Source organism: Danio aesculapii, chromosome 13, assembly GCF_903798145.1.
Source record: "Danio aesculapii chromosome 13, fDanAes4.1, whole genome shotgun sequence".
Taxonomy (NCBI): Eukaryota; Metazoa; Chordata; class Actinopteri; order Cypriniformes; family Danionidae; genus Danio; species Danio aesculapii.
The window spans coordinates 13488907-13514256 of NC_079447.1; the positions used below are offsets into that span (position 1 = coordinate 13488907).

Below are 25350 nucleotides of genomic sequence, written 5' to 3' on the forward strand. Positions count from 1 at the left end.
TAATAATAATAATAATAAGTGCTGTCGCCTCACAGCAAGAAGGTCGCTGGTTCGAGCCTCGGCTGGGTCAGTTGGCGTTTCTGTGTGGAGTTTGCATGTTCTCCCTGAGTTCACCTGGGTTTCCTCCGGGTACTCTGGTTTCCCCCACAGTCCAAAGACATGTGGTACAGGTGAATTGAGTAGGCTAAATTGTCCGTAGTGTATGAGTGTGAATGAGTGTGTGTGGATGTTTCCCAGATATAGGTTGCGGCTGAAAGGGCATCCGCTGCGTAAAAACGTGCTGGGTAAGTTGGCGGTTCATTCTGCTGTGGCGACCCTGGATTAATAAAGGGACTAAGCCGAAAAGAAAATGAATGAATAAGTGAATGAATGAATAATAATAATTATATTTTTTTTTAGAAATTGCTAGCTGTATGTACTTCAATAAAAGTATAATAAACTAATATTTCCAAATTTCTTAACACTTTATTTTACAGAACATATACTGACTAGCAATAACAGTAAATTATGCATAATTAGTTACGTGCAATACAATAACACAAATCCAAAACAGGTATTCATTATAATAATATTTATTAATATTACTTAGTAATTGTTATAAAATGTAACCCAATATTTTTGGAAATAACGGTTGAACACTTTAATGTAAAAAGTGTAAATAATGAGCCTCTTAATTCGCTTATGACTAACAAAATGAATAATGCTATAAAACCGTTTAACGCTTTTGGATCTCAGCGTACCACATAGCCAATTATAAACACCAAAGAACAGAAATACAGGTACCACGGTTTACATCTGGAATACCATCTGCTACCACCACTGTACCATCACGCGACAACAGATGCGAAACGCCAACCAAAGACAAGACAAAAGTAAGCAGTTAGAGTCTGTTCTCAAAAGGGGCGCTCAGAATATTGCAATCGAGATGCTGTGAGAATGGTAGCGTGTGTGTGTGAGCGTGTGTGTGTGTGTAATCCATATCTCTGCTAGTAGTATCTGTGGATAACTGACGTGTGCGTCCGCGCTCTTACTTATATCTGTGCGCTCTCGCTTTACGCGCAGTTTGATGGCGTCGCCGCGCGCTCCTCTCCGCGTCCTCCCATCATCGCTTACGATCGCGCGGTTTATGGACGGCGAGGACCCGATATTATGATAGTACACCGTCTGGGTTGGTTCTGCAACATTGTCACCAAAGTGTTGCGGGGAAGCTTTCTCTCCGCTTGAGCTCCGAACCGAGCCGAACTGAAGTTTCTCGGATACAGGTGCGATCTCTTTCTAACTCCAGCTGATGATCATTGACACGGATCTGGGCTGCCGGATTCCAGGAGATCGCAGCAGATCTAACGCAAAGGCAAGTTTACATACACTTGTTATGATGATGATGATGCTGGTGGTGGGAGTTTAACCGAACAGTGATGCTCTGGCAGAAATAGAGGAGACCGGGACTAGTTGTCACACTTTTACTCTTGTAAATATTTGTCAGGGTTGGTTTAAACTTGAAAGTGATCGGCATTTATACATTAAAGAACTGGAGGTACAAATATATTGTGCAATTTCTTCATTATAGCATAGGGGGGAGAAAAAGGCACTGGTCGCTAAACGCACGTTGATAGCGGGGCATGTTTTACACTAAGTTACAATGAACATATTAGTTGCAATTGACAATCCATTGAGAATTACACATGATTTGAAATTTGATATATTATAAAGTAATAAAGGACATCTTTCCAGAAGATATTTGAAATGATTTTACAAATGTAAAAAGCGCACAAAAGTAAGGAAAAACTAGATTTTAAGTTTAAAAATAAGGGTTACTTTGTTTAAATATTAACTGTACTACTGCATTAATCTACACTGAACAATGTTTGAACATTTATAAATCGTATTTAATGCTGATTTCAAACTTCATATAAAATTAGAATCGTACTTGTTGATAATTAATGCACTGTGAGCTAACATTGTAGGACTGGCTGTTTTGCTTGGTGATGCTATAATAAATCATTACATGAATGATCTTTTCCCCAAGTAGAGCTGGTTTTCAGTAGCTGCCTAATATTTTTGAAGATTATGGGCAGAGATATGATGTGCAATATAATTAAAAAAAGATACATGTAGAACCAAATAACATAGAGATATGATTTTTATTTGTCAGGGCAAGTTTTAAATATTAGTAAAACTGTTAAATATTTAGGGCATTTCATTATTGAAGACATGAGTGACAAAAAAGTTTTATTTGTGTCTTGGAGCAGGTAAACCTCTTTAGAACAGTTCTTTATACACAGCTCCTCTGTGGTATCATTTTAAATAAGAAAGTCTCCATGAGCTGTAGGTTGCATACAATGATTGCATGAGGATTCGCCTTAAAAAACATAGATGGGATAGTGCAAGTGAATTATTTTTTAAGGTAAGAGTTTGATCATTTTTTGCTTTGATGAGAAATTTGATCTATCTATCTATCTATATATATATATATATATATATATATATATATATATATATATATATATATATATATATATATATATATATATATATATATATATATATTCTGAAAATAGTATTTTAATGTTGTTGATAAATCCTAGACTTGCTGAGGTGCGTTTTCAGTCACCTTCGATGAAATATTGGCATAACTGTCTTTTCTTTTTTTTAGGTATATATTGTGTGGTTTGTATTGCTTTGTCTGTCTTTTGTACTATTGGACCTAGTGTCTGGAATAAAGTGAATTAAAATATAAAACGATTCATAGGTATTTTAATCAAGCAGCATTAACAGAGATGAATAAATGCTGATGAACTGTACTGCTCATAGTTAGTTAATAATTCATTAACTAATGTTAACAAATGAAAGCTTACTGTAAAGTGTTACTGATACATCACATTTCCATTTAATTATTCTCAGCAACCCTTTAGTTTATATTTAAATTCTCACTATATAGTGGCTTATTACATGCCTATTATTAAGATATTGCCTGTTTATTAGAGGGTGTCCACAGGGTCTTTAGTCAAAAACTAAATTTTAGGCCTTAAAAAAATCTTACATTTGTTGTGTTGTAGGTCTTAAATCATTTTAAACAGATCTTAATTTTAAAAGTTGTCAGAGTAACGTTACTCAATCGAGACAAACCCATCCAATCACCAATAATCTATCTACATATATATATATATATATATATATATATATATATATAATATAATATAATATAATATAATATAATATAATATATATGCAATAAAAAACATATATATATATAATATATTATATATCTATATATATATATATATAGATATATATAGATATTTTTATGTTTATATTTATATATGTTTTTTATTGCAAAAAGATGTTTCTTTCACAACTGATGTTTTACAGACATTTAACAGCATTTTTTTTTCAAATTAAAATCCCTAATCAGAAAAAGAAAACTAAAAACAATTACACAATTCCTCATGATAATAACAGCAATATATCCCTTTACATAATCTTCCATTTCCACAAAAACTATTTACAGTAGAAAGTGTGAGCGGACATAATATTTATCAATAGGCGTGAAACTTAAGGTTTTATAACAGAAACGCATTAGGTTGAATAGGAGTTATACTTAATGTAATTCATTTGGATCAAAAGCACACAAATGTATTTTTTAGATTATTCGTGTAGTTTTCTTCATAATAAATATTCTTTTAAACATTGAATGTTAAACTTGTCATTAAAAAAAAAGAAACATGTTGAAAAAAAAGTCTATACAACTTTTTTTTTTGTTTTGACACATTAAAATATGTGGTTAAGAAATAACTACAATAGTTTTTTTCCAATTCCATTAGTCCAACTGGGCCATAACCAAAAATCCTTAGTGTTTAGCCCCGTACAAGTCTAAAATCTCATTCATAATCGTCTTAAAAAGTCTTAAATTTGACTTAATAAAACCTGGAGAAACCCTGTTATTGGTACTTATATTCTGATGATGTTATTCTACTTCCCTAATCATACCTAATACACAAACTACTACCTTAATACCTGTTATTAAGTAGCAAATTAGAAGTTTATTAAGGTAAAAGTCATAGTTAATGCTTTAGTAATAGTAAGAATTATACCTTACAATAAAGTGTGACAGATTATTTTTTAAATCTAATAGAATTTATGTTGTACATAGCCCTAAAACGTCTTATTTTACACTTTTCTTTGGCTTTAAGTTTGAAACCAAACTTCTGCTACACATACTTTATCATATTATATCATAACCTCCATGTACTTGTATGTTCATAACTTCTGTTTTTGTACTGAGATGACAAAACCTTAAAATGCTTTCCATTAAACCACAAGTGTCAGACTCTGCTGTAAACTGAAGTTGTACCACTAGGTGAGAAGCCTTAGATTGTCAGAGTTTAAGTTACATTGATCTTTATCCATTAGAACTTTTACAAGTGCATCCGTATAAGAGCTGCTTGTCAGTTTCGTGTTACTACAAACTCATATTCATGTTAACAAGACACAGAATACAGCAAGTGTTACAGATGTCCACACCATTGGCACAATCCTGAATTAACATTGTCGTTAATCAGAAGACATTGAAAATTCAGGCAGAAACAGATGAGGGGTGTGTGTTTTATGAGCGTGCTGACATCTTCTGCCTCTGCTACCTTGATTCATAGTGTTCGCCAACTGCACTGCTGCCAACACTTCATGCACAAGTGTTATTTACTACAAAATACATGCTTCCAATGCTGTGTTTTCAACACTGTCGTTTGCTTTTATTCTGGAATTGATCAGAAATGTGCTCTTCGGTGAGGGTGTTTTGTTTGGTTTGGGTCAGAATTCTGCTAGAGTCCAGTAGGACCCGCTGTCTGCTGCTTGCACCATCTGTGATATATTTTCATCAACTTTCACACTGTGTTGTTTAGCATTCAAAGAGCAGAGCAGCTTCACAACCAGATATGCATTACTTATATTTTAATTTCACAGATGCTTAAATATAATCCGACTGTACACTGAGTGTTTCCCATCAGAGATCTGCGAACATATTACATAAACCCCAAAGTTCTAAAGTGTGATTGGTCGAGGCTGGTTCTGTATAATAATGCACCAATTTGCTATGTTGCTAGGAAACTGTAAACATGCAGTCAGTGAACTATAATGAACTATGGAGGAACATTATTAAAGGAAGAATAGTGTATTATGATGTGATTCATAATATGACAAATATTAAATATCAGAGATGTATAGTAACGAAGTAGAACTACTTCACTACTGTACTTAAGTACTAAAAGGCTGTCTCTGTACTCTACTGGAGTATTGTTTATTATCCTACTTCCACTTTTACTTCAGTACACATTTTCGATGAGTTTATTACTTTTACTCTGATAGATTTTTAATGTGCTGTATCGTTACTCATTACTAGGGGTGTCAAAATTATTGATATTGGTTCAGTAATAGATCATAAGCGGTTATTACGTACTGACATCACTTATCTCCTATGCGCAATATCGCAGTAGAATACTATGGCGAAAGAGGCGAGGGCGAATAAATAACGCTCTTACTACAATGAAGGCGGCACAGCACACGAGCCGCTATTTCACTACTACGGAGAAATGCTGTAAAACTCTATCTCTGCCTCTCTCTCTCTCTCTCTCACTTCGGACATTTGACCCGCTGCACTGGCCTGTTTGTGAGGTAACTTTTCCTCTCCTCTTGGGTGTTAAAGCGATACTTGTGGATCCTGACATGAGCGTGCCTGAGATGCAAGTTTTCTCCACTGTGTCTTTTATGGATTACCTGTGATAACCGCGTATTATACACATATAGACTGTAACCGCAGCTGTTCTTCCCGCCATCGGTGAACAGCGCTTTCATTTCTAAAGCCGATCGCAGCCCTTTCTGTTGAGCAGGTGAAGACAATAACCAATCATAGGGGTGTAAGACCTCACCTGTCAGTGCTCAAAAAGCAAGTGAGATAATATTTACTTTAGTTAATTTGCTAAAGTTGGCATGATAATCGTAACCGAACCAAATCGTGAGACCAGTGTAGATTCACACCCCTACTCGTTACAATTATAAATCTTTTTCTTGACTGCTGCATGGAGGGTGCCATAGTGACCAGCGGCTTCCGGTAGAATGTTTAGAACTTCCGTTTACAGCGTTTACAACCAGTAATGTGCGATCCGAAAATGGGTTTCAATAGCGTTTTGTGTGGATTGCGGAATGTTTTTGTGACACAATTTTGAAAGGTGTGTGTTAAAGCTGTTATAATCTGTCAGATCTGTAGTTCAAGCGCGAGAGAAAAACAGTATCGTAAACCATGTTTCTTTTCATTCTGCTTAATGACGTGCCCCCAAAAAAGATATTTAAAATTAACAAAACAATATGATGTCTTTTGACTGCATTCTTTAATAACTACATTACACAATACCTGTACTTTTACTTTCAGTTCTTGAGTAGTAAATTTTGAAATGAACTACTTGCAATATTTAAGTACAAAAAATGTTGAATACTTTAGTACTTTCATTTAAGTATGGTACTTAAAGAGCACTTCTACTTCCACTCAAGTCACTTTTTTGATAGAGCACTTGTACTTTTACTTAAGTCTGGGTCTCTAGTACTTTATACATCTCTGTTAAATATAAAACATACAATGATCGACCACTTTGTTAGGTACACTTGTCCACAGCCTACCTGAGTATTTTTGCTGACCATGTCCATCCGTTTATGACCACAGTGTACTCATCTTCTGATGGCTACTTTCAGCAGGATAATGTCATCTCAGACTGATTTCTTGAACATGACAATGAGTTCACTGTACTCAAATGGCCTCCACAGTCACCAGAACTCAATCCAATAGAGCACCTTAGGGATGTGGTGGAAAGGGAGATTCGCATCATGTATGTGCAGCCAAGAAATCTGCAGCAACTGCGTGATGCTATCATGTCAAAATGGACCAGAATCTCTGAGGAATATTTCCAGTACCTTGTTGAATATATGCCACGAAGGATTAAGGCAGTTCTGAAGGCGAAAGTGGGTCCAATCAGGTACTAGTACGGTGTACCTAATAAAGTGGCCGGTGAGTGTATCTACATATAGTATACTTTGAACTGACTTTTTTTCACCATTTTACTGTCAAGAGCAGAAATGTTTAGTCTCTGAATCTGTAGCACATCTTAAGGAAGGTTCTGGGTCCAGTGTTACTGAAGCTGTATTGACAGCATGTGTGGCACGCTGTCGATTACCACAAAGTAATTTTGACTCGTCCCTGAGCAAAGATGTGAACAATAATGCACTTACAATTGAACATTCCTTGACTTCTCCACAATCCAACTCTCTCTTTCTCTTGTGCCTTTGTGCTGGGTAAGGGCTTCACTTCTCCTGTTTATTCAGGAAAGAAAACAGCATGAACTAACATATCATATAGATATATAGTGCATGAGAGCTCTATTTTTTAAAGGGAGAGTTTATTTAAAACAAAACATCAGTATTTACTTACTGCATGCTGTTACTTCTATACTAGTGCAACACAAAAGGAGAACAGAAGATTCAAAACAAGCTCCAGAAAGGACAAAAAACACCATAAAATAGTCTATGTGATCCTTGTATTTTACTGCAAGTGCTTTGATCAGTCAGAAAACAGCTTTCTATGAGGAACAGGCTAAAACTTAAAGTCTCCCTTTAGGCTATTGAGGGTTTCTAATTTTGTTCTGTCTACTCAAATACACTCTGAAGGCTTCAAAGGTGTCTTTTTAAACAATGATACTATAAAGAAAAAACATTTTGGATACCACAAAGAACCTTTTTTTCTTAGTGCGAAGAACATTTTATTAATACATACAACCCTCTTTCTCTGCAAAGATTGATTGAGACATTAATACAGATACAAGTTTTTTTTTTTTTTTTTAATTGGCATTGATGGTTCCATGAAGACTTGATGACCTTTAACATCCAGGGAACCTTTTAGTTCCACAAAGGTTATTAGCCAGCAAACCAGTTTGTTTATTAGACATCTAATAGACATCTAAGTTGGCGCCAATAGTCTAGTGGTTAAGTGTGCCGACATATAGCACCATGGTGCCCACGGCAACCTGAGCTTGAGGTCCTTTGCCGACCCTTTCTGCAACCACTACTGTCCTTTCAAAATAAAACCCCTAAAAACATTTATAAAAAAATATAAATAAATAAATAAATAATACACATCTAAACATAGCTTGGCTAAAACAAGGCTAAACAAGCATTTTTTGTTTTTAAAAGATGTCTAATAGATGTCTAATAGATGTCTAAACAGTCATCTTGGCTAAAATAAGGCTAAAGTTGGGCTGTGAAAATCTAATAAATATCTAAGAATAGCCCCAAAAAAGGTCGTCAAATAGACAGATTACACAGACTTTATGTGTAGTCATTCATTTCTGTTTATTTGATGACTAGTCCTATTCTTAGACGTCTATTAGATTTTCACTGACAGCCCAAATTTAGCCTTATTTTAGCCAAGACGACTATGTTTAGACGTCTATTAAGGCCCGTTTCCACTGAGTGGTACGGTACGGTTCAGTTTGGTACGCTTTTATAGCCGTTTCCACTGTCAAAAAGCGTACCGAACTGAACCGTACCACTTTTTCGGCACCCTTTCGAAAGGGTACCAAACACGAGAAAGGGTACCAAAAGGCGGAGCTAGACGCGCAGCTGAACGCTATTGGTTTACAGAGATACGTCATTCGCTTACGCAACAAGCCAGAATGAAAAAAAATGCCATATTTAAAATACACGCACAGCCGAGAGATTACAGCGGAATGATTTATACATATAATAACGAGCCATGGTTGATCTGGGCTCAAACAAACCTTGTAGTCGTCTTGATAAACAGCCACAAAGCCATGGAGTAGAGCAGATTTACCCTGTGCCGTGAGCGGTTTCGCTTTCTTGCTTGCGCTCGCCGTGCGTCTATATCTGAAATAACAAACTTCTTGAGCTGATGATAATAACGTGCGCTTGATTATTGACGTGCTTTTAAAACCCGATCCTGTCAGACACTGACAAGCGCGAGAGTGAAGCGCGGTAAAAACAAAGGAGAAGCCGGAAAAAAAAGGAGCACATAATTTTTTCAGCAAACGTGAACAAACTGCCTTGTTTAACTATTATTGTTATTATCACCTTTTGGACTAATATGAACTCAGAATGATGGAATTGTTCTCTAACAGAGGCTACATGTGCTGCTGAAGATTATAGACACAGATGAGAGGTTTACACTGACTGTATATTGTGTTGTTTTTGAACCTAAATACGGACGAAATGTCTGTTGTGTGTAGTTCTTCTGTAATTGATAACATATCGGAGACTGTAAGGGACTGTATGTGTTTATATATGTTCATTTATTTAGTTATTTAATATAATTACAAACGTTACAGTAGGCTGTTTATGTGTGCAAAGCATCTGTTTTGTGAGAAGTGCTTTTCATATGATATGTAAGTGACCCGTACAGCTTTATTGTAGACATTTCCTCCAGCGAGAATGACATAGACTGAAACTTTGTCATACACCACGCCCACCAAAAGGGTACGCTTGTTAGTGGAAAGGCAAGCTTGATAAAGGTGACCCGTACCAAACCGAACCGTACCATACCGTACCAGTCAGTGGAAACGAGCCATTAGACATCTATTAGACATCTTTTAAAAACAAAAAATGCTTGCTGTGTAAATATTTACATTATTACTATATAAGTTATTATTTTTAAGAACAGATGCAGGTTAAAGCTTCTTCATGGAACCATTCATTTACCTTTGACTTCCTCTGATCCATCAGAGGTTGCCACAGTGGAATGAACTGCCAACTATTCCAGCATATGTTTTACACAGCGTATGCCCTTCCAGCCTCAACCCGGTACTGGAAGTGCACTCACAAGATAGCATTGCATCCACTTTTCTATTAAGAGATCATGTTTGAACAAGACCTTTTCAAAAATACCAGTACATTTTCTCTAACAATTTACCAGAATGAAAATTACTAGTAATTACTTCAATACGCTTACTTTGATGTCTGCTGCACAGACCTCTGTGGTATATGATTAAATATCACTGTGTTTTAGCTCCGTTGAGTGCCTCTGCCTTTGGATGCTAGAAACTACGCTATTGTTCAGTGGTTCACTTTGAAGTATTCTAATATGATATCTCTGGGCCAAAAACAGCTGCATGAATATGAACTGTTTAGAGATAATTTTTGGTTGTAGGCAAAATAAGGCAAAATATGTATGAGTTTTTTCATTGAAATATCCAAAAACCACTAGAACAGTCCTTTGCTGACTTATGTTTTCCCAAATGTTTTAAAGAACGTTCAAATCCAGAAAAATAAGCAATTTTAACTATTGACATGGACCGTGTGTTGTGTGTTCATGCTAATGATGTCATACACCCCTGATTTCTGGTTTGGTTTTATAGAAAACAGGGAAACACCACAGATTTTTTAATATATTGTGTTTTTAGTTAGATGGAACCTTAAAATGCAGCGTTTTTCTTTCGCACATGATGATGACCAGAAGAACTAAGCATTTGACTGTGGCATAATAAAAGCTCTGCTGCTTCCGTGTCATGTCACACTGTGCTTCAGTTCATCCACGAACATGATTTCAGTAGGAGGAAGTCCCATAGGGTGAAGTCCCATATAATGTAATGAAGACCACAACTCCCATGATTCCACACTCATCAAAAAACCACACCTTTGTTTGTTGTGAATATGCGCCCTCTAGTGGCAAAAATTACATAGTGTGCAGTGTGCCTTTACACTACTGTGTAGTGACACGTTTTATTTAGTTTGTTTTAGGTATTATGAATAGATGTCCATTATGCACATTTGTTAACAAACCTACTGTGCATCGGATTGGATGGGAAGTAAGACTGGAATTACTGAAAACTAATTTCATGGAGGGAGACAATAACTCAATAACTCAACTTGTCATTCACATTAATCTTTAAAACTTTAGCAAGCTGTTTCAATTCACAAACAACTATATTACACAAACAAAGAACAATAGGGAGACTTTAAAGCGGTGGTCCAGAGTGTATTTTTAAGGCTTGGTTGTGTTTATAAGATGCAAACCAATGTGTGCTTATGCTTATGCATATGTAAAAAATCATATTATTTTTTTCATATATCTTACTTTAATTGATCACATCACCAGGTAAAGTGTAATGTCCTAGCATGCGCTTCGCCTCGTCAGTGTAACTGTTAGCCATATCGATGTGCCTGAATCAGACAGAAAATGAAGAGGACACAGCTGAACCTCATGCCTGCTCTCTAAAATAAAACCTGTCAAGTGCCTTTAATATATATTCAGATTATAAGCATGTGTAAGTATTATGAAACAATCACATATCTTTTGCGAGTTCATTATCTGAAATGTTGAACACACAGAAAGCGTCCACATAGAGAGACACTGCACACACTGGTGAAGATTGTGGGTGTTTACAGCGGTTTGACGGATAAATATCAATTTGTAGCTAAATTGTTAACGATGCCAAACAGCATTTCCCATTGTTTACATTCATGTTTATAGCCTCGCTAAAATATGCCGTTAACACTAGAAACTGTGCATGTAATAGAACGATTTCAACAAATAAAAACACTTACAGGCTGTGTCTCACAATCCACAGCGTCTTCTATTAGGATTGGAGCTGCTCCTTCTTTGAGAAGTTTTTAGTCGAATCCAGCACTGAACTGGGAGAGATTCTGGAAGCTCTCCTTTGTCAAATGCTAGCTATATATTTTTATAATTCTCTGGAACATAATTAAAATTAAACTGTAAGCACTTCTCTCTTTGTGTCGTGTCCTTTGGAACCCCACATACAGAAACAGAAGAAGCTCTGTGGAAATAGTAGCGTTTGGACGCCATTTTAGCTTTGTCTGCTATAACATTACAGCGCCTCTGGCCACGCCCCTTCTCTGCACGTGTTGTATGCACGTAACCTGAAGCGTTTATGACTTCATTAACCCGGATGTATATTTTTGTAGTCCCCAAACTTTGTTTGCTGTAGGCTTTGCTAAGCTAACTCTGTAAAAGCCAATGTCTCCCTTTGTATCGAACTTTGAGCATATTATATTCAAATATGTTGTTCACACAGCTACATTACACATGAACTAAAGTTTAAAATATGATATCGTAGTGGACCACCTCTTTAAATTATTCACCGAAACGTTTTTTTTTTTCATTATTATTATATTGAACTATGTCTTTTAGCACATTGTTCCATTCCAATACTGCAACAGAGAGAAGGATATGCTTTGTTCAAAAATCATACAGTCCATTCTTCTGAAATCCGCTTAGTTTTTTCCATAGCTTTGGCTGTATTGTTTAATACCTTACACCTCTGGATGGCAGGTGCATGGGGCTTTCTCTAAGGAAGATATATTTGTCCTGTGCCCTCTGTGCTTTATCTCTGGCGTGCAGGGATTCTTTCTCAGCTGTGACACCCGTCAGCGCTGAATGATAGATACGGTGCTGGTGCACAGGGGAAGTTTATGGAGCAAATGATTGCAATACGCAAGCCACTGACTCTCCTGCGCAAGTAATAACAACAGACTTAAAATAAACTGCATGTGCGCAAGCTTGTGAGCATATGCTAATCTCAACCAGTAGGTTAAAGGATAATTGGGCAGTTAGTTGGCTGTTTTACGACTTGTCAATTAGTCGACTACCATAACACATCCCTTTGTGTGCTAAATGTGAAGTTCAGATAGCAGCAATATGATTATCCTTGATTATTCCTAACGCGCTCAGAGTCGAAACCCACGAGACCTCTTTTAAATACCATATTTTTTGCCTAATCAACATAATTGCTCCATCTCAGAGGGATTGATAATTATGTGCCTCTTCGTTTCTTTTTTTGTCTAAGAAAATCTGCTCTTTTGACCATGCACTCGAGTTGTGTTTTTCTCAACACTGCTCCATGGCAACAGGCATGAAGATCCATCACGAAGAAAAAACATGCATCTTCACATCTGCATTAATTGTATCCAGCCCTCCAAGTCATTGTTATATAGTGTTATAGAGCAGATATTTCATGTTTGAAACTAAAAGACGGTAAATCCTGCCGGTTGCCAGTGCAAATGACAAATCTGATCTCTTCTTCTTGAATGTGCAATCTGAGCTTGCACATTAAACAACATCTATTTTAAAACATATGCTCTTATACAATGCTGAAGAGATTTTTTTGTGGTTTCTGACAGTGTGGGTTAACCAGTGTCATATGCTACAGATGGAAGTCTCTTTAGAAACTAAGATGAACATGCTGTAACATTTGTTCTGTGTGTGTGTGCGTGTGCGTGTGTGTGTGTGTGTGTGTGTGCTGAACAACAGATACATCTCACAGGAATATGAGCGAGCAAATAAGTGTGAGCATATTTGGCAAGAGCTTCAAGACGTGACTGAATTCTATGGCGAATATACAGTTGAAGTCAGAATTACTACCCCCCTGTTTATATTTTTCCCCAATTTCTGCTTAGCGAAGAGAAGATTTTTTTTAAACATATTTTCTAAACAGAATAGTTTTAATAACTCATTTCTAATAACTGATTTATTTTATCTTTGCCATCATGACAGTAAATAATATTTGATTAATATGTTTTTCAAGACACTTCTATACAGCTAATAGTGACATTTAAAGGCTTAACTAGGTTAATTAGGTTAACTAGGCAGGTTAGGGTAATTAGTCAAGTTATTGTATAACAATGGTTTGTTCTGTAGACTAAAGATCGAGAAAAAAATATTGCTTAAAGGGGCTTATAATATTGACCTTAAAATGTTTTTCAAAAAAATTTAAAACTGCTTTTATTCTAGCCAAAAATAAAATAAATAAGACTTTCTCCAGCAGAAAAAATATTATCAGACATACTGTAAAAAATTTCCTTGTTCTGTTAAACATAATTTGGGAAATATTTAAAAAAGAAAAAAAAAACAAAGGGGGAGGGGGTCTAATAATTCTGACTTCAACTGTTTATTTAGGTTGTTGGTCAAGCATGTTTTCTTTGCTTTCTGCTTTATTTGACATCTATTTAGGGTTTTATACCACATGCTGAAACTTTATTTTATTTATTAGAAAGGTTTCTAATAAATAAGATAAATATCTAATAAATATCTATCTTTCTGCCCTACAACTGACCAGACAGACCAAATCACAAGTCGTAGAGAATTGAAACTTTTTCAGAAGGTAGTAGCTGTCTATCACATGACCAAGGCTCACATCATGCAATTAGCTCATATCTGCACCAGATTAAGTAACCACATCTGTCAATCAAAGCAATCATTAAATATTCACCCTTAATTAATATATTTTTGCAAACTAGTCAGAAGTTTTTCCACTTAAGCTCTACAAAGCAAGTGTTATATTTTCTGGACTGTCATAATCAATAAATACCTAAATGAATATGTAATTTTTACTAGTAAACACCTTACTAGTACCAAGTTGAACCCCATTTTGCCTTCACAACTGTCATAATCCTTCATAGCATAGATTCTTCAAGGTACTAAAAATATTCCTCAGAGATTTTGGTTCCTATTGACATGATAGCATCACGCAGTTGCTGCAGATTTGTTGGCTGCACATCCATGATGTAAATCTCCCATTCCACCACATCCCAAATGTGCTCTATTGGATTGAGATCTGGTCACTCTGGAGGCCATTTGAGTACAGTGAACTCCTTGTCATGTTCAAGAAACTAGTCTGAGATTATTTGCGCTTTATGACATGGTGCATTATCCTGGTGGAAGTAGCCATCAGAAGATGGGTACACTGTGGTCATAAAGGGATGGACATGGTCAGCAAGAATACTCAGGTAGGCTGTGGTGTTGACATGTTGCTTAGTCCTTACTAATAGGCCCAAACTGCATCAAGAAAATATCCCCCACACCATTACATCCAACCCAGGCTCATTGTGAAAACGTACCTCCACGGACGTTTCTGGAGACAGCGAAATACGTCCCATACGTTCTGCAGTTTTTGTTTTCGGGAATCCACCAGAGGTCGCTGTGTGTGCTTTTTGAGATCTCAAATTCCCCTCGCGAGTGCTATTCGCGCCTGCTGTTCTCGCGTAAACCCACTAGAGGCCGCTGTCGACTCACTTTTTGACAGACTTCCTGACTGACTGAGCGAACGATCGGCTGACCCACCCTCCCCCTTCCCTAAACCCAACCAATTTTATTGATTGACCCGCCCACCCACTTCCTTAAACCCAACCAACACGTTTCAAAAGCAATCCAAAAAATAAAAGCCCTCGCCTGACTTTTTTTTTCCCACATATTCATCCTGCTATTCACTTGTTTGTTTTATATTTTGGATTCTGTTTTTGTCTTACCTGCTTTCTGGAACCGCTCTTCACCAGACTCGAACTCCCATCTTCGTGGTCAACTGCTCCCTGCATCTAAACTCCGCTGACGTACGTGGCATGCTAACGGGACAAACTGGTTGCAGCCGGAATGCCGTCCATATAGAGGTAAGCGGTCAGCTGGTAAGCGCGAAAAGGAATGGGGTCACTCCGCCCCGTAGCGTTTGTTTAAAAAAATGAAATGCAGCCATACGTACCTCCGCCTGTGTAATTCGCTGTCTCCAGAAACGTCCGCAGGGCTACGTTTTTACAATGAGCCTGTGTTGCCAATTTTGGTGAGCCTGTGTGAATTGTAGCCTCAGTTTCCTGTTCTTAGCTGACAGGAGTGGGACCCGTTGTGGTCTTCTGCTGCTGCTGCCCATCTGCCTCAAGGTTGGGTGTGTTGTGCATTCAGAGATGCTCTTCTGCATACCTCGGTTGTAACCAGTCTGGTCATTTTCCTCTGACCTCTGGCATCAACAAGGCATTTAAGCCCACAAAACTGCCACTCACTGTATTTTTTATGATTAAATATATTTCAAAAGTAAATAAGCCTGACATGCAGGTCGACTTAAATGTATTAATGTGTTATGTAATGTAAAATGTATTAAATGAGACAAACAATTAATTCATAAACCCAAAAAGGAAATTTTACTGAATGATTGGAGTAATGTTCGTGACGAAATACTCTCTTGCTCACACTTTTCACATCACTGTGCAAATTCACTCATTTTAGTTTTCTCTTTTCTGTTATTGTCCACTCAGCTGCCATTCTGTACATTATAGAGCCATTAGTGAATTGATGAATTGCTTGGGAAGCAGCTTGGCATTGAGTCCTGTTTTTAGACCATTCCAGCAGTGTTTGCGTTAGTGTAGTGTATGCGAGTCTGCAGCAGCGATGTCCCTCATGCTCTGTTATCTGTCTTCTGTCACTCGTGTCTCAAATGTCCAATGAGAGCCGGAGCTCATGCGGTTGTGAGTCATAAACCGCACGCTCTGCTGTGAACTAACCAACACCATCAAAGGAATGCAAGTCTGCCTTTGTTACAGGGGTTTGCTTGTTCTCTCTCCATCTCACACACTCTCTAATGTTTTGTTTACACTTTTAATGATATCACCTCAAGGTAAGCCACACCACAGCTTGCCGAAGGAAAAGGACATCACTTTGTTCTCGCAGAAATCTGAGCAGCGAATGCTAAAAAGGAAAAGAAAAAAGGAAAAAGGAGCCCTGATTTATCTCATTTGAAATGAGCTTGAAGGAATTCTCAAAAATAAAGATACAAATCTATTATTTACTCACCCCTGTGTCTTTCAAAACTTGCATGGCTCTTTTTTTCCATCTCTGTAAAACGAAGGGAGAAGTGTTGCAGATGAATGATAAAAGTTAGTAACAGTTTTTTTTTTTATCAATCTAATTACTAAGAGGATGATGCTAAATACAGCTTTTCAGGGTTTTTAACCTCTCTTTTGACCATTTCCAGAGGTAGTCACAAACACATCATTTCAGTTTGCTTTTATAGTGTAAATGCTTGTAATGTAACATGTAAATGTTTTTATGAATTCGTAGTCACAGATGAGCACCTACTCTCTCCACCTACAGTTCTAACATGATATTTAGAAGAAAAAGTGCACAGAAGCACTGTATTTAATACAATAGGCCGCAGTTTTGTATCATAGTTTTGGTTGTAATGGAATTTTTACTCTCACCTTATATTACGTGGCCTTAACTACTATGTACATTTTTCAATTCAATTCAACTTTATTTCTATAGCGCTTTTACAATGTAGATTGTGTCAAAGCAGCTTCACATAGAATATCATAGTGATTTGAAACCCTGTAGTTCAGTTTTCAAAGTTTAAGTTCAGTTTAGTTTAGATTAGTTTAGTTCAGTTCAATGTGTTTTAATATTCACTGCTTAGAGTCCAAACACTGAAGAGTAATCCATCGGTGCGCAGCTCTACAAGTCTCGAACTATGCAAGCCAGTGGCAACAGCGGCGAGGAGAAAAAAACTTTACCAATGGGCGAAAGTGAAGGAAAAAAATCCTTGGGAGAAACCTGGCTCAGTTGGGGACGACCATTTCTCATATGGCAAAACGTCTTGTGGAGAGCTGCAGACTAGGCGCCGGAGGTTGGAGATCACAGGACTTCAGAGAAGACTCGGCGGTCCTTGGGGTCTCACAGGAATCGGTCTCATGCTCTCCACTCATCCATGACCACCACAGCAGCTGCTACAGCCTGGTCCCGGAATGTGGAAACCTTGGGATCATCTCTTTACAGCTCTTGGATCTCTTCAGTGGCACTGCGTAATCTCTGGGGGCCTCCGGATGAATATCCCAGGTGGAAATCGAGAATAAAGAGAATAAATAGCGTAGCTGCTGTTCATAGTGTAGATAAACGAGATGCAAAAACCTGCGTGGATCACATTCATGCATCATACCGCTATGTGATACATTTGGTGTGTGCTTTGCTAAAAAGATAGGTTTTTAATCTAGTTTTGAACTGCGAGAGTGTGTCTGAGCCTCGGACATTATCAGGAAGGCTATTCCAGAGTTTAGGAGCCATAAATGTGAAGGATCGACCTCCTTTACTCGACTTTGCTGTTCTAGGTACTACCAGAAGCCCTAAGTTTTGAGATCTTAAAGAGCGGGTTGGATTGTAGCGAGACAGGAGATTGGTTAGATAAACAGGAGCTAGATTATTTAAAGCTTTACAGGTAAAAAGTAATATTTTAAAATCAACAGGGAACTTAACAGGCAGCCAGGGTAAGGATGATAAAATTGGGGTGATATGATCATATTTTCTAGACCTGGTAAGAATTCTGGCAGCTGCATTTTGTACTAGCTGAAGTATGTTAAAATATACTGCATCAAATATATAAATACAATGTACTTACTGTGTTAATATTGTATTGCAGAACATTTCTGATGCTATTGAGGTTGGATGTGGGTAAAAATAGGGACAAGTTTGGTGGTATGGGTAGAGATGGGATGGATTAGGGATGGCTTTAGGTGAAAGGGATGGGACAACAGTGTAATTTTGATAGGTCAAAAATGTAATTACAGAAATAATTACAGATGTAATTACATGCAGGTATTTGATCAAGCATGAGTACAACCTCAAATGTGTATTTACACAATGAGTCCAAATATTCATTACTTTCCTGCTTGTTCATTAGCAAAATAAGATGGGTTTTGTTGAAACAGAATTCAAGCATTTTAGCCTATGTATTGTATGCAAAAGTGATGAAATAAGAGGAAAGGGTCTTGATGAAAATTAAACTCAAGTGGTCACAAGATGCAAGCTGAATTTAAATGCATTTAGGCCCTGTCCATACCAACATGGGTATTTTCAAAGCCACATAATTTTCCATAGTAAGTAAGTAAGTAAAAGTTTATTTATATAGCAACTTTCCCAGACATTGAGTCACAAAGTGTTTACAATAAGAGAGAACAAATAAAAGAAGATGACAATAAAAGAAGGCATGTTAAAACATTAAAACCAATTAATAATCAAAATAAATAAACACTAATACTGTTAGTTAAAAGCTTGACCAAAAAGGTGCGTCTTTAAATGCTTTTTAAAAATTTCAACTGATCTCAGAGTTCTCAGCGCTATCGGGAGAGAGTTCCAGAGCCGAGGGGCCACTGTATACTATGTGGTTGTTTGTCCACATGCAAAAACAGCACTTGGACATTGAAGCCGAAACCTTTTGAAAACTTCTGTCAAGGTGAAGATTTAGAAAATTGCTGGGGTCTGTGTAGTTGTGTAGCCGATTGGTTCAAGTTGATTGGCCAATTTGACTTTACAGTTGGGAGTATATCGCTGGAGATATACTCCAGAATTGTGTGGAACCCAGCATTTTTTACAGTGTAGTTCATCAGTCTTAATTCAGTTTACAGCACTATTAGAATGCTGAAATAATCCCATTGGAAAGCAGTGATGTTGAGGTAATTAAAAAAAAAGTTGCATTCCATATGGTTCATATGAGTTTGTAACAACATGTGGGTGTGAAAATGATAACAGCATTGCCATTTGGGGATGAACTATGGTAACCATAAGGGTGCCAAAGCCAGTGACGCGGGGCTTCAGGGCCGCTCAGTGTTTTTCTGGCACATGAGGATACCGATGTGCCAGCAGCCCAATGGGAGACTGTCTTTCTGCTCTCGTTACTTCATCAACTCATCCTCATATGTTGGTGTCCTGAAGGCAGAGCTGGTTCAACCCCACATGTCTTTCCAAGAATTACATAGGAGGAAAACACAGATTCACAAAATGCCCTGCAGGACGTGACGCACATGACTGTGGTTTTACTTCACAGGCATCTGGCAAGTCGCATATTTGGCTTTGCGGGGTGAAAAGTGGAAAGAAAAGAATGAATAATCTGTCTGACAGATTTGCAAACATGGACATGGCAAGGTGTTTCGGTGAAGAGTGGAAAATGTCATTTTTTACTGACATGCATCTTTGCAGATATTGCTTCACAGCTATTTTTGCAGTTCTTGCTGACCGAGGCCATATTCTCGTGACATTTAATATTACAGCACAAACAGTATGACAATTAGGATATATGTAAGGTCACTCTGAAATAACAGATGCAGCTCAAAGCACGTGTGAAAATGAATGACCGTCATTGCTCTTTAATTATTGCAATTTGAACCAAATACTCCTTTGTTTTCATTCTCACTAAGATTAATCCCTAGTGACAACTGACCTTTCTTATTATTTTTCATTTGTTGAAGCCTGTACCAGGGAGATAATAAAAAGTGTATAGTTTGCATTTCCTGTTCTTGCAATGCAGCAAAAAAGTATAGTGATAAAGGATTTGGTTTGGCATAGATAAATTGCCACATCAGAGTTGCGTTGCTGCTGGCTTGACACTCAGGCCCTGTTCACACCTGGTAGTAAAATACTTTTTTTTATACTTAATTCTGGTCCACTAGATCACAAGTAGAGAAGGGAGGCACACTGCTGTATATGCTTGATGTTTGAATCAGTTTCTTTAGTACACTTTGGACCACTTTTCTGATGATAGGGGGTATATGGGGGGATTTATGTAAAGCTTTTTCTGCTTCATATATATATATATATATATATATATATATATATATATATATATATATATATATATATATATATATATATATATATATATATATATATATATATATATATTTTTATATATATATATATATATATATTTATATACAGTTGAAGTCAGAATTATTAGCCCCCCTGAACTAATATGTTTATTCAATTCAATTCAATTTATTCAATTACGCTGTAGTTGTATTTTATCAGCATCTACACCTATCTTAAACCTAAACCCATGGCAATGTAAAATTATTATTTTTTGTACAGTCACAAAAAGTATGCTATACTGATGTGAGTATCCTCAGCTGTATCTCTCCTCAGCTCCATCTAGACTTCACCCTCTCCTGCAGCACGGTGAAGTCTAGAAGTTATACAGCTAAAGATAATTCTCATTAACTTCCGTTCGCAGCTGTATTGCTTTTAGCAGGAACTATATGTTTATCTAGGAGAGCAATATTTTAGTAACATAAACAGTGTGTATCTTACGTGAACAAAGCGCATGTACGCTTCAGGGACTAGCCAAGGCTGATCACACTGGTGTGATTGTACACGTAAAAGGGTGAAAGGGTTGACTTAAGTTTTTATGGTAATAGAGACAGTTTACTTTAATTTGTTAAAATATCTAAATAGTGAGAGAGAGTAAAAAGTGAGTAAATGTAAACTTTGGGTGAACTATCACTTCATAGTAAAAAGTGCTGTGATTTTCTGCAATATCACACAAATTGTGAAATATACCTACTACCTGACAGATGTCCCTGAAATGGGTTGTAAGATATGACACCTGTCTCTGAGAGCTGTCATCAAAAACACAACAACACTGCAGTGCTGCTGTTTTGGCCAAACTGAAGATTTTGGACACAGTCTGTGCTTGTCAGTCATTTGAGCTTGCAGTTTTGCTGACGTGTTTGGATGGAGGATTTGTTTGAAAGGTGGTCTAATTCTCTGGCCGAGTCAGTGGAAGTTATTGAAACAGCTTACAGCTATAGCTGGAAGGTTTGAAGGTTGCGTCTCATGAGAAGTGTGGGAGAGTGAAAGAGCGTGGCATTTTAGAGTTCAACTCTTGGTGAACAGAAGTCAGCATCGAATATAGAAATCGATATGTGTATGATCTGGAGGTTTGAGGGGTCATGACCTGCTCTGAAGCACCTGTCTTAATGTTTCTTAGACTGTTTTTTTTTTCCGTTTCATCGTATTTTTCTACCCTGCATCATATTGTGGCTGTCAAACTAAATATTAAGCCATTGTGTGTAAAACAGATAGCTTTATATTGAATCCAATTTATACTACAGATAATTTGGGAAACAATATCACTTCACAAAGTGAGTCACTGATAACTCAAATAAAATAAATAGTTACAGTTGAAGTCAAAATAATTATCCCTCCTGTGATTTTGTTTTATGTTTAACAGAGCAAGGATTTTTTCACACTATTTCCGATAATATTTTTTCTTGTTAGGAAAGTCTTATTTGTTTTATTTTCACTGTGTCACAATCACCAGATCTGCCACCAAAGGAACTACAAATCCTGTTATGCACCACACACTCACACCTGTTCCAGTTCTCCTTATTACACACACAGCTGGGAGCTTCATAAGAACTGAAAACACAGACTATATAAACAGCACACACACACATACATTGTTGAGTCTTGTTTGGTATTAACCCTGTAACATTACGACGTGCTTGCCTTGCCTTGCCTAGCTGTGCTTGACCTTTGCTTTGTCTGTTTGTTTACGTTGCTTGCTGCTGGAATTGACCATTCGCCTGTTTATGACTATGCTCTTGAATTCCCTGCATGTAGCCATTTGCTCCTGGTCTAGCCATTGTTTGTATGACAACTCTCTTGAATAAACCTATATTTTGGTCCTCAATTCCATTGTCAGTGTTCATCACATTACAGACTGAAATAAAAGCAGTTTTTAATTTTTAAAAAAACATTTTAAGGTCAATATTTTTAGCCACCTTAAGCAATATTTATTTAGATTAGCCACAGAACAAACCACGGTTATACAATGACTTGTCTAATTACCCTAACTTGCCTAATTAACCTAGTTAAGCCTTTAAATGTCACTTTAAGCTCAGTACTAGTATCTTAAAAAATATCTAGTTAAATATTATTTACTGTCATCATGGCAAGAATAAAATAATTCAGTTATTAGAAATGAGTTATTAAAACTATTATGTTTAGAAATGTGTTGAAAAAAATCTTCTTTCCATCAAACAGAAATTAGGGAAAATATACAGGGGGCTAATAATTAAAGAGGGCTAATAATTTCTGACTTCAACTGTATGTGAAATAAAGTAAAACTGTACACATATGTAACAAAGGCTGACATCATTTACATTTTTTGGTAAACTATTTTGTATACACATTTTTTAAAATAAGTAATACCCTAAATAGACAATCTAAGCAGTTATACTTTCCCCTTCATTCATTGATGTGCTCAAGGGATGTCTCGATCAGGTTTATTTGCCGTCGAGACCGAATTCGAGTCGTTAGATTTTGAGTATTGTACCGATACTGAAACCTGATCCGATACTTCTATAATACTAAAATACTCTACAAAAATGAATGGCAGGTCAAGTCACTCATTAAGATCATTAGTGTTATCTATAGCTGTGATGCCCTGTGCCTTCACGCTGTCACCAGGCATTTTTTCTCTCCTCTTCAAACTCTCCTGCAGTGTGAGCTGACTCGTCTTCGGTTGGGTTGCCTGAGTAAATTTGCTGTATTGTGTCAGGTGTTTGTTTTTGAAGTGCCTTTTTTGGTTTTGTTGTGTTAAATGTAGTCTTTTCCTTTCCACCTCTTGCAATCCCAAGTTTACATATTTCAGTTTGCTATGGCAATTTTGTCGTCATCAACTTTATAATACCACCGCTTAACTATTAATGCGGTGTGCCACCGCTTAACTATTAATGTGTTATAAAATAATGAAAATATTAACAGTATATATATATATATATATATATATATATATATATATATATATTATATATATATATATATCTATATATTATATATATATAGTAGTCAACATTTGAAGTGGATCAAAATGTCTTTCAACAGTTGTAGAACAACTCTGATTGAAATGATTTCAACCACTTCAAATGATGACAACTGCATATTCGAGTCCTGATCAGGAGGTAACATCCAAGTCTGAAACTGCGTGATCGGGCCCAATTTACGATCACGTGATCGGATCTGGACATCCCTAGTTCAAACAGCTGATTCATTCAGGAGTGAAGGAAACAGCTCTCTTTGTGAATAGATAAGTGAATCACTGGCTCACTTGATTCATTAAAAATATAGATTTATTCAGAAACTGAACACTGCACTTAAGCAAGACTTAATATCTTTAGAATTTTTCCCCAATTTCTTTAACGGAGAGAAGATTTTTTTCAACACATTTCTAAACATAATAGTTTTAATAACTCATTTCTAATAACTGATTTATTTTATCTTTTCCATGATGACAGTAAATAATATTTTACCAGATATTTTTCAAGACACTTCTACACAGCTTAAAGTGACATTTAAAAGCTTAACTAGGTTAATTAGGTTAACTAGGCAGGTTAGGGTAATTAGGCAAGTTATTGTATACTGATGGTTTGTTCTGTAGACTATCGAAAAAATTTTGCTTAAAGGGGCTAATAATATTGACCTTAATTTTATTTTTTTTATTAAAAACTGTCTTTATTCTAGCCAAAATAAAACAAATAAGACTTTCTCCAGAAGAAAAATTATTATAAGAAATACTATGAAATTTTCCTTGCTCTGTTAAACATAATTTGGGAAATATTTAAAAAAGAAAAAAAAAATTCAAAGAGGGGCTAATAATTCTGACTTCAAACTGTATCTTGATTGAAAATGTTTAAATCTTTGTTCTTTTATGTTTATATTGTCTTGGCTTATTCTCTGTCATTAAATCTGACATAAAAAATCTGAATCTAATAAGCAAACTTCTCAGCTAAAGTGAGCAAACGGTTTCCCTTTAGGAATAATGCATGAATAAGCAGGCTTTCAGCATTATCGTTTGAGAGCATGTATCTAATATACCACCAATGCATGCGTCCTCATCATCCTAGAGAGGGTTTAGCCAGCCCGGCTAATCCTCTGTCATCTTGAAAGTGGGGGTAAATAGCATTTATTCAAAGGCTTTTCTTGGAAGCTCCGATATCAGCTGCAGCCCACATTTAGCCCCAGACCGTATCCTGGGCATTGTGAAATGAACCAAAAAACCCTGGAGAGCGGAGGTGTTTGTGCGATAGCTCGCGCACATACTAAATAATGGACGAGATTGTGGGAAATATATATCTGCGCTACACACTAACAGCCTACACAAAACATTAAGCTGCAAGTTTAACAAAGGGGCATTAGTTCTTGGTGCTCTCTCAGCTAGAAAGAAGGCTTCTTGTGGCTCTGATTCCTATTTGGACTGACATGCTGTAGCTCTGTGGTTGGGGGGTTGTTTCATCCAGCTTGGAGGCTTTGTTACTTTGCATCCTCATCTCTCATCTCTGCTAGAGAGGGCCAGTCTCACTGAGAGCGGTCCAATGAGGGTCATGATGAATTGGCAAGGTACTGTATAAGTACAGTTGGACGTTCACAAAAGGTCAAAAAAGACTCGGGAACTGACTATACAGTAAGCAGTAATGTGTGGGAGAGTGATGAAATAAAGAAGGAATGTCCCAATCAGGTCTGAGCTTCATTTTAGGCCAATATCAATTCATGATGTTTCTAAATCAACATGTAGTGATTATACAATAAAGGAAACACTCCTGCAAGCAACTATACCGCCAATATATATATATATATAAAATCGGGACAACAGCCAAAATTTCAGCTGGTTCTGACAACATGGAACAAGCGAGCAAGCTAACGGCTGATGAACAGAATGATGATGATGGAAAAGTCTCCACAAATTAAATTTTTTC

At 36.7% G+C, this 25350-nt stretch overlaps 1 protein-coding gene across 1 annotated transcript in view; it reads left to right on the forward strand.

Annotated features, from left to right (window-relative positions):
• The first annotated feature begins 1012 nt into the window (after positions 1-1012).
• The window catches only part of zgc:171482 (zinc finger protein), a 193498-nt gene continuing 169160 nt past the window's right edge, over positions 1013-25350 (forward strand). Inside the window, exon 1 of the mRNA XM_056471557.1 lies at positions 1013-1351. Coding sequence (XP_056327532.1) covers positions 1289-1351 — 63 coding nt within the window. The 5' untranslated portion in view covers positions 1013-1288. The remainder of the gene's footprint in view (positions 1352-25350) is intronic.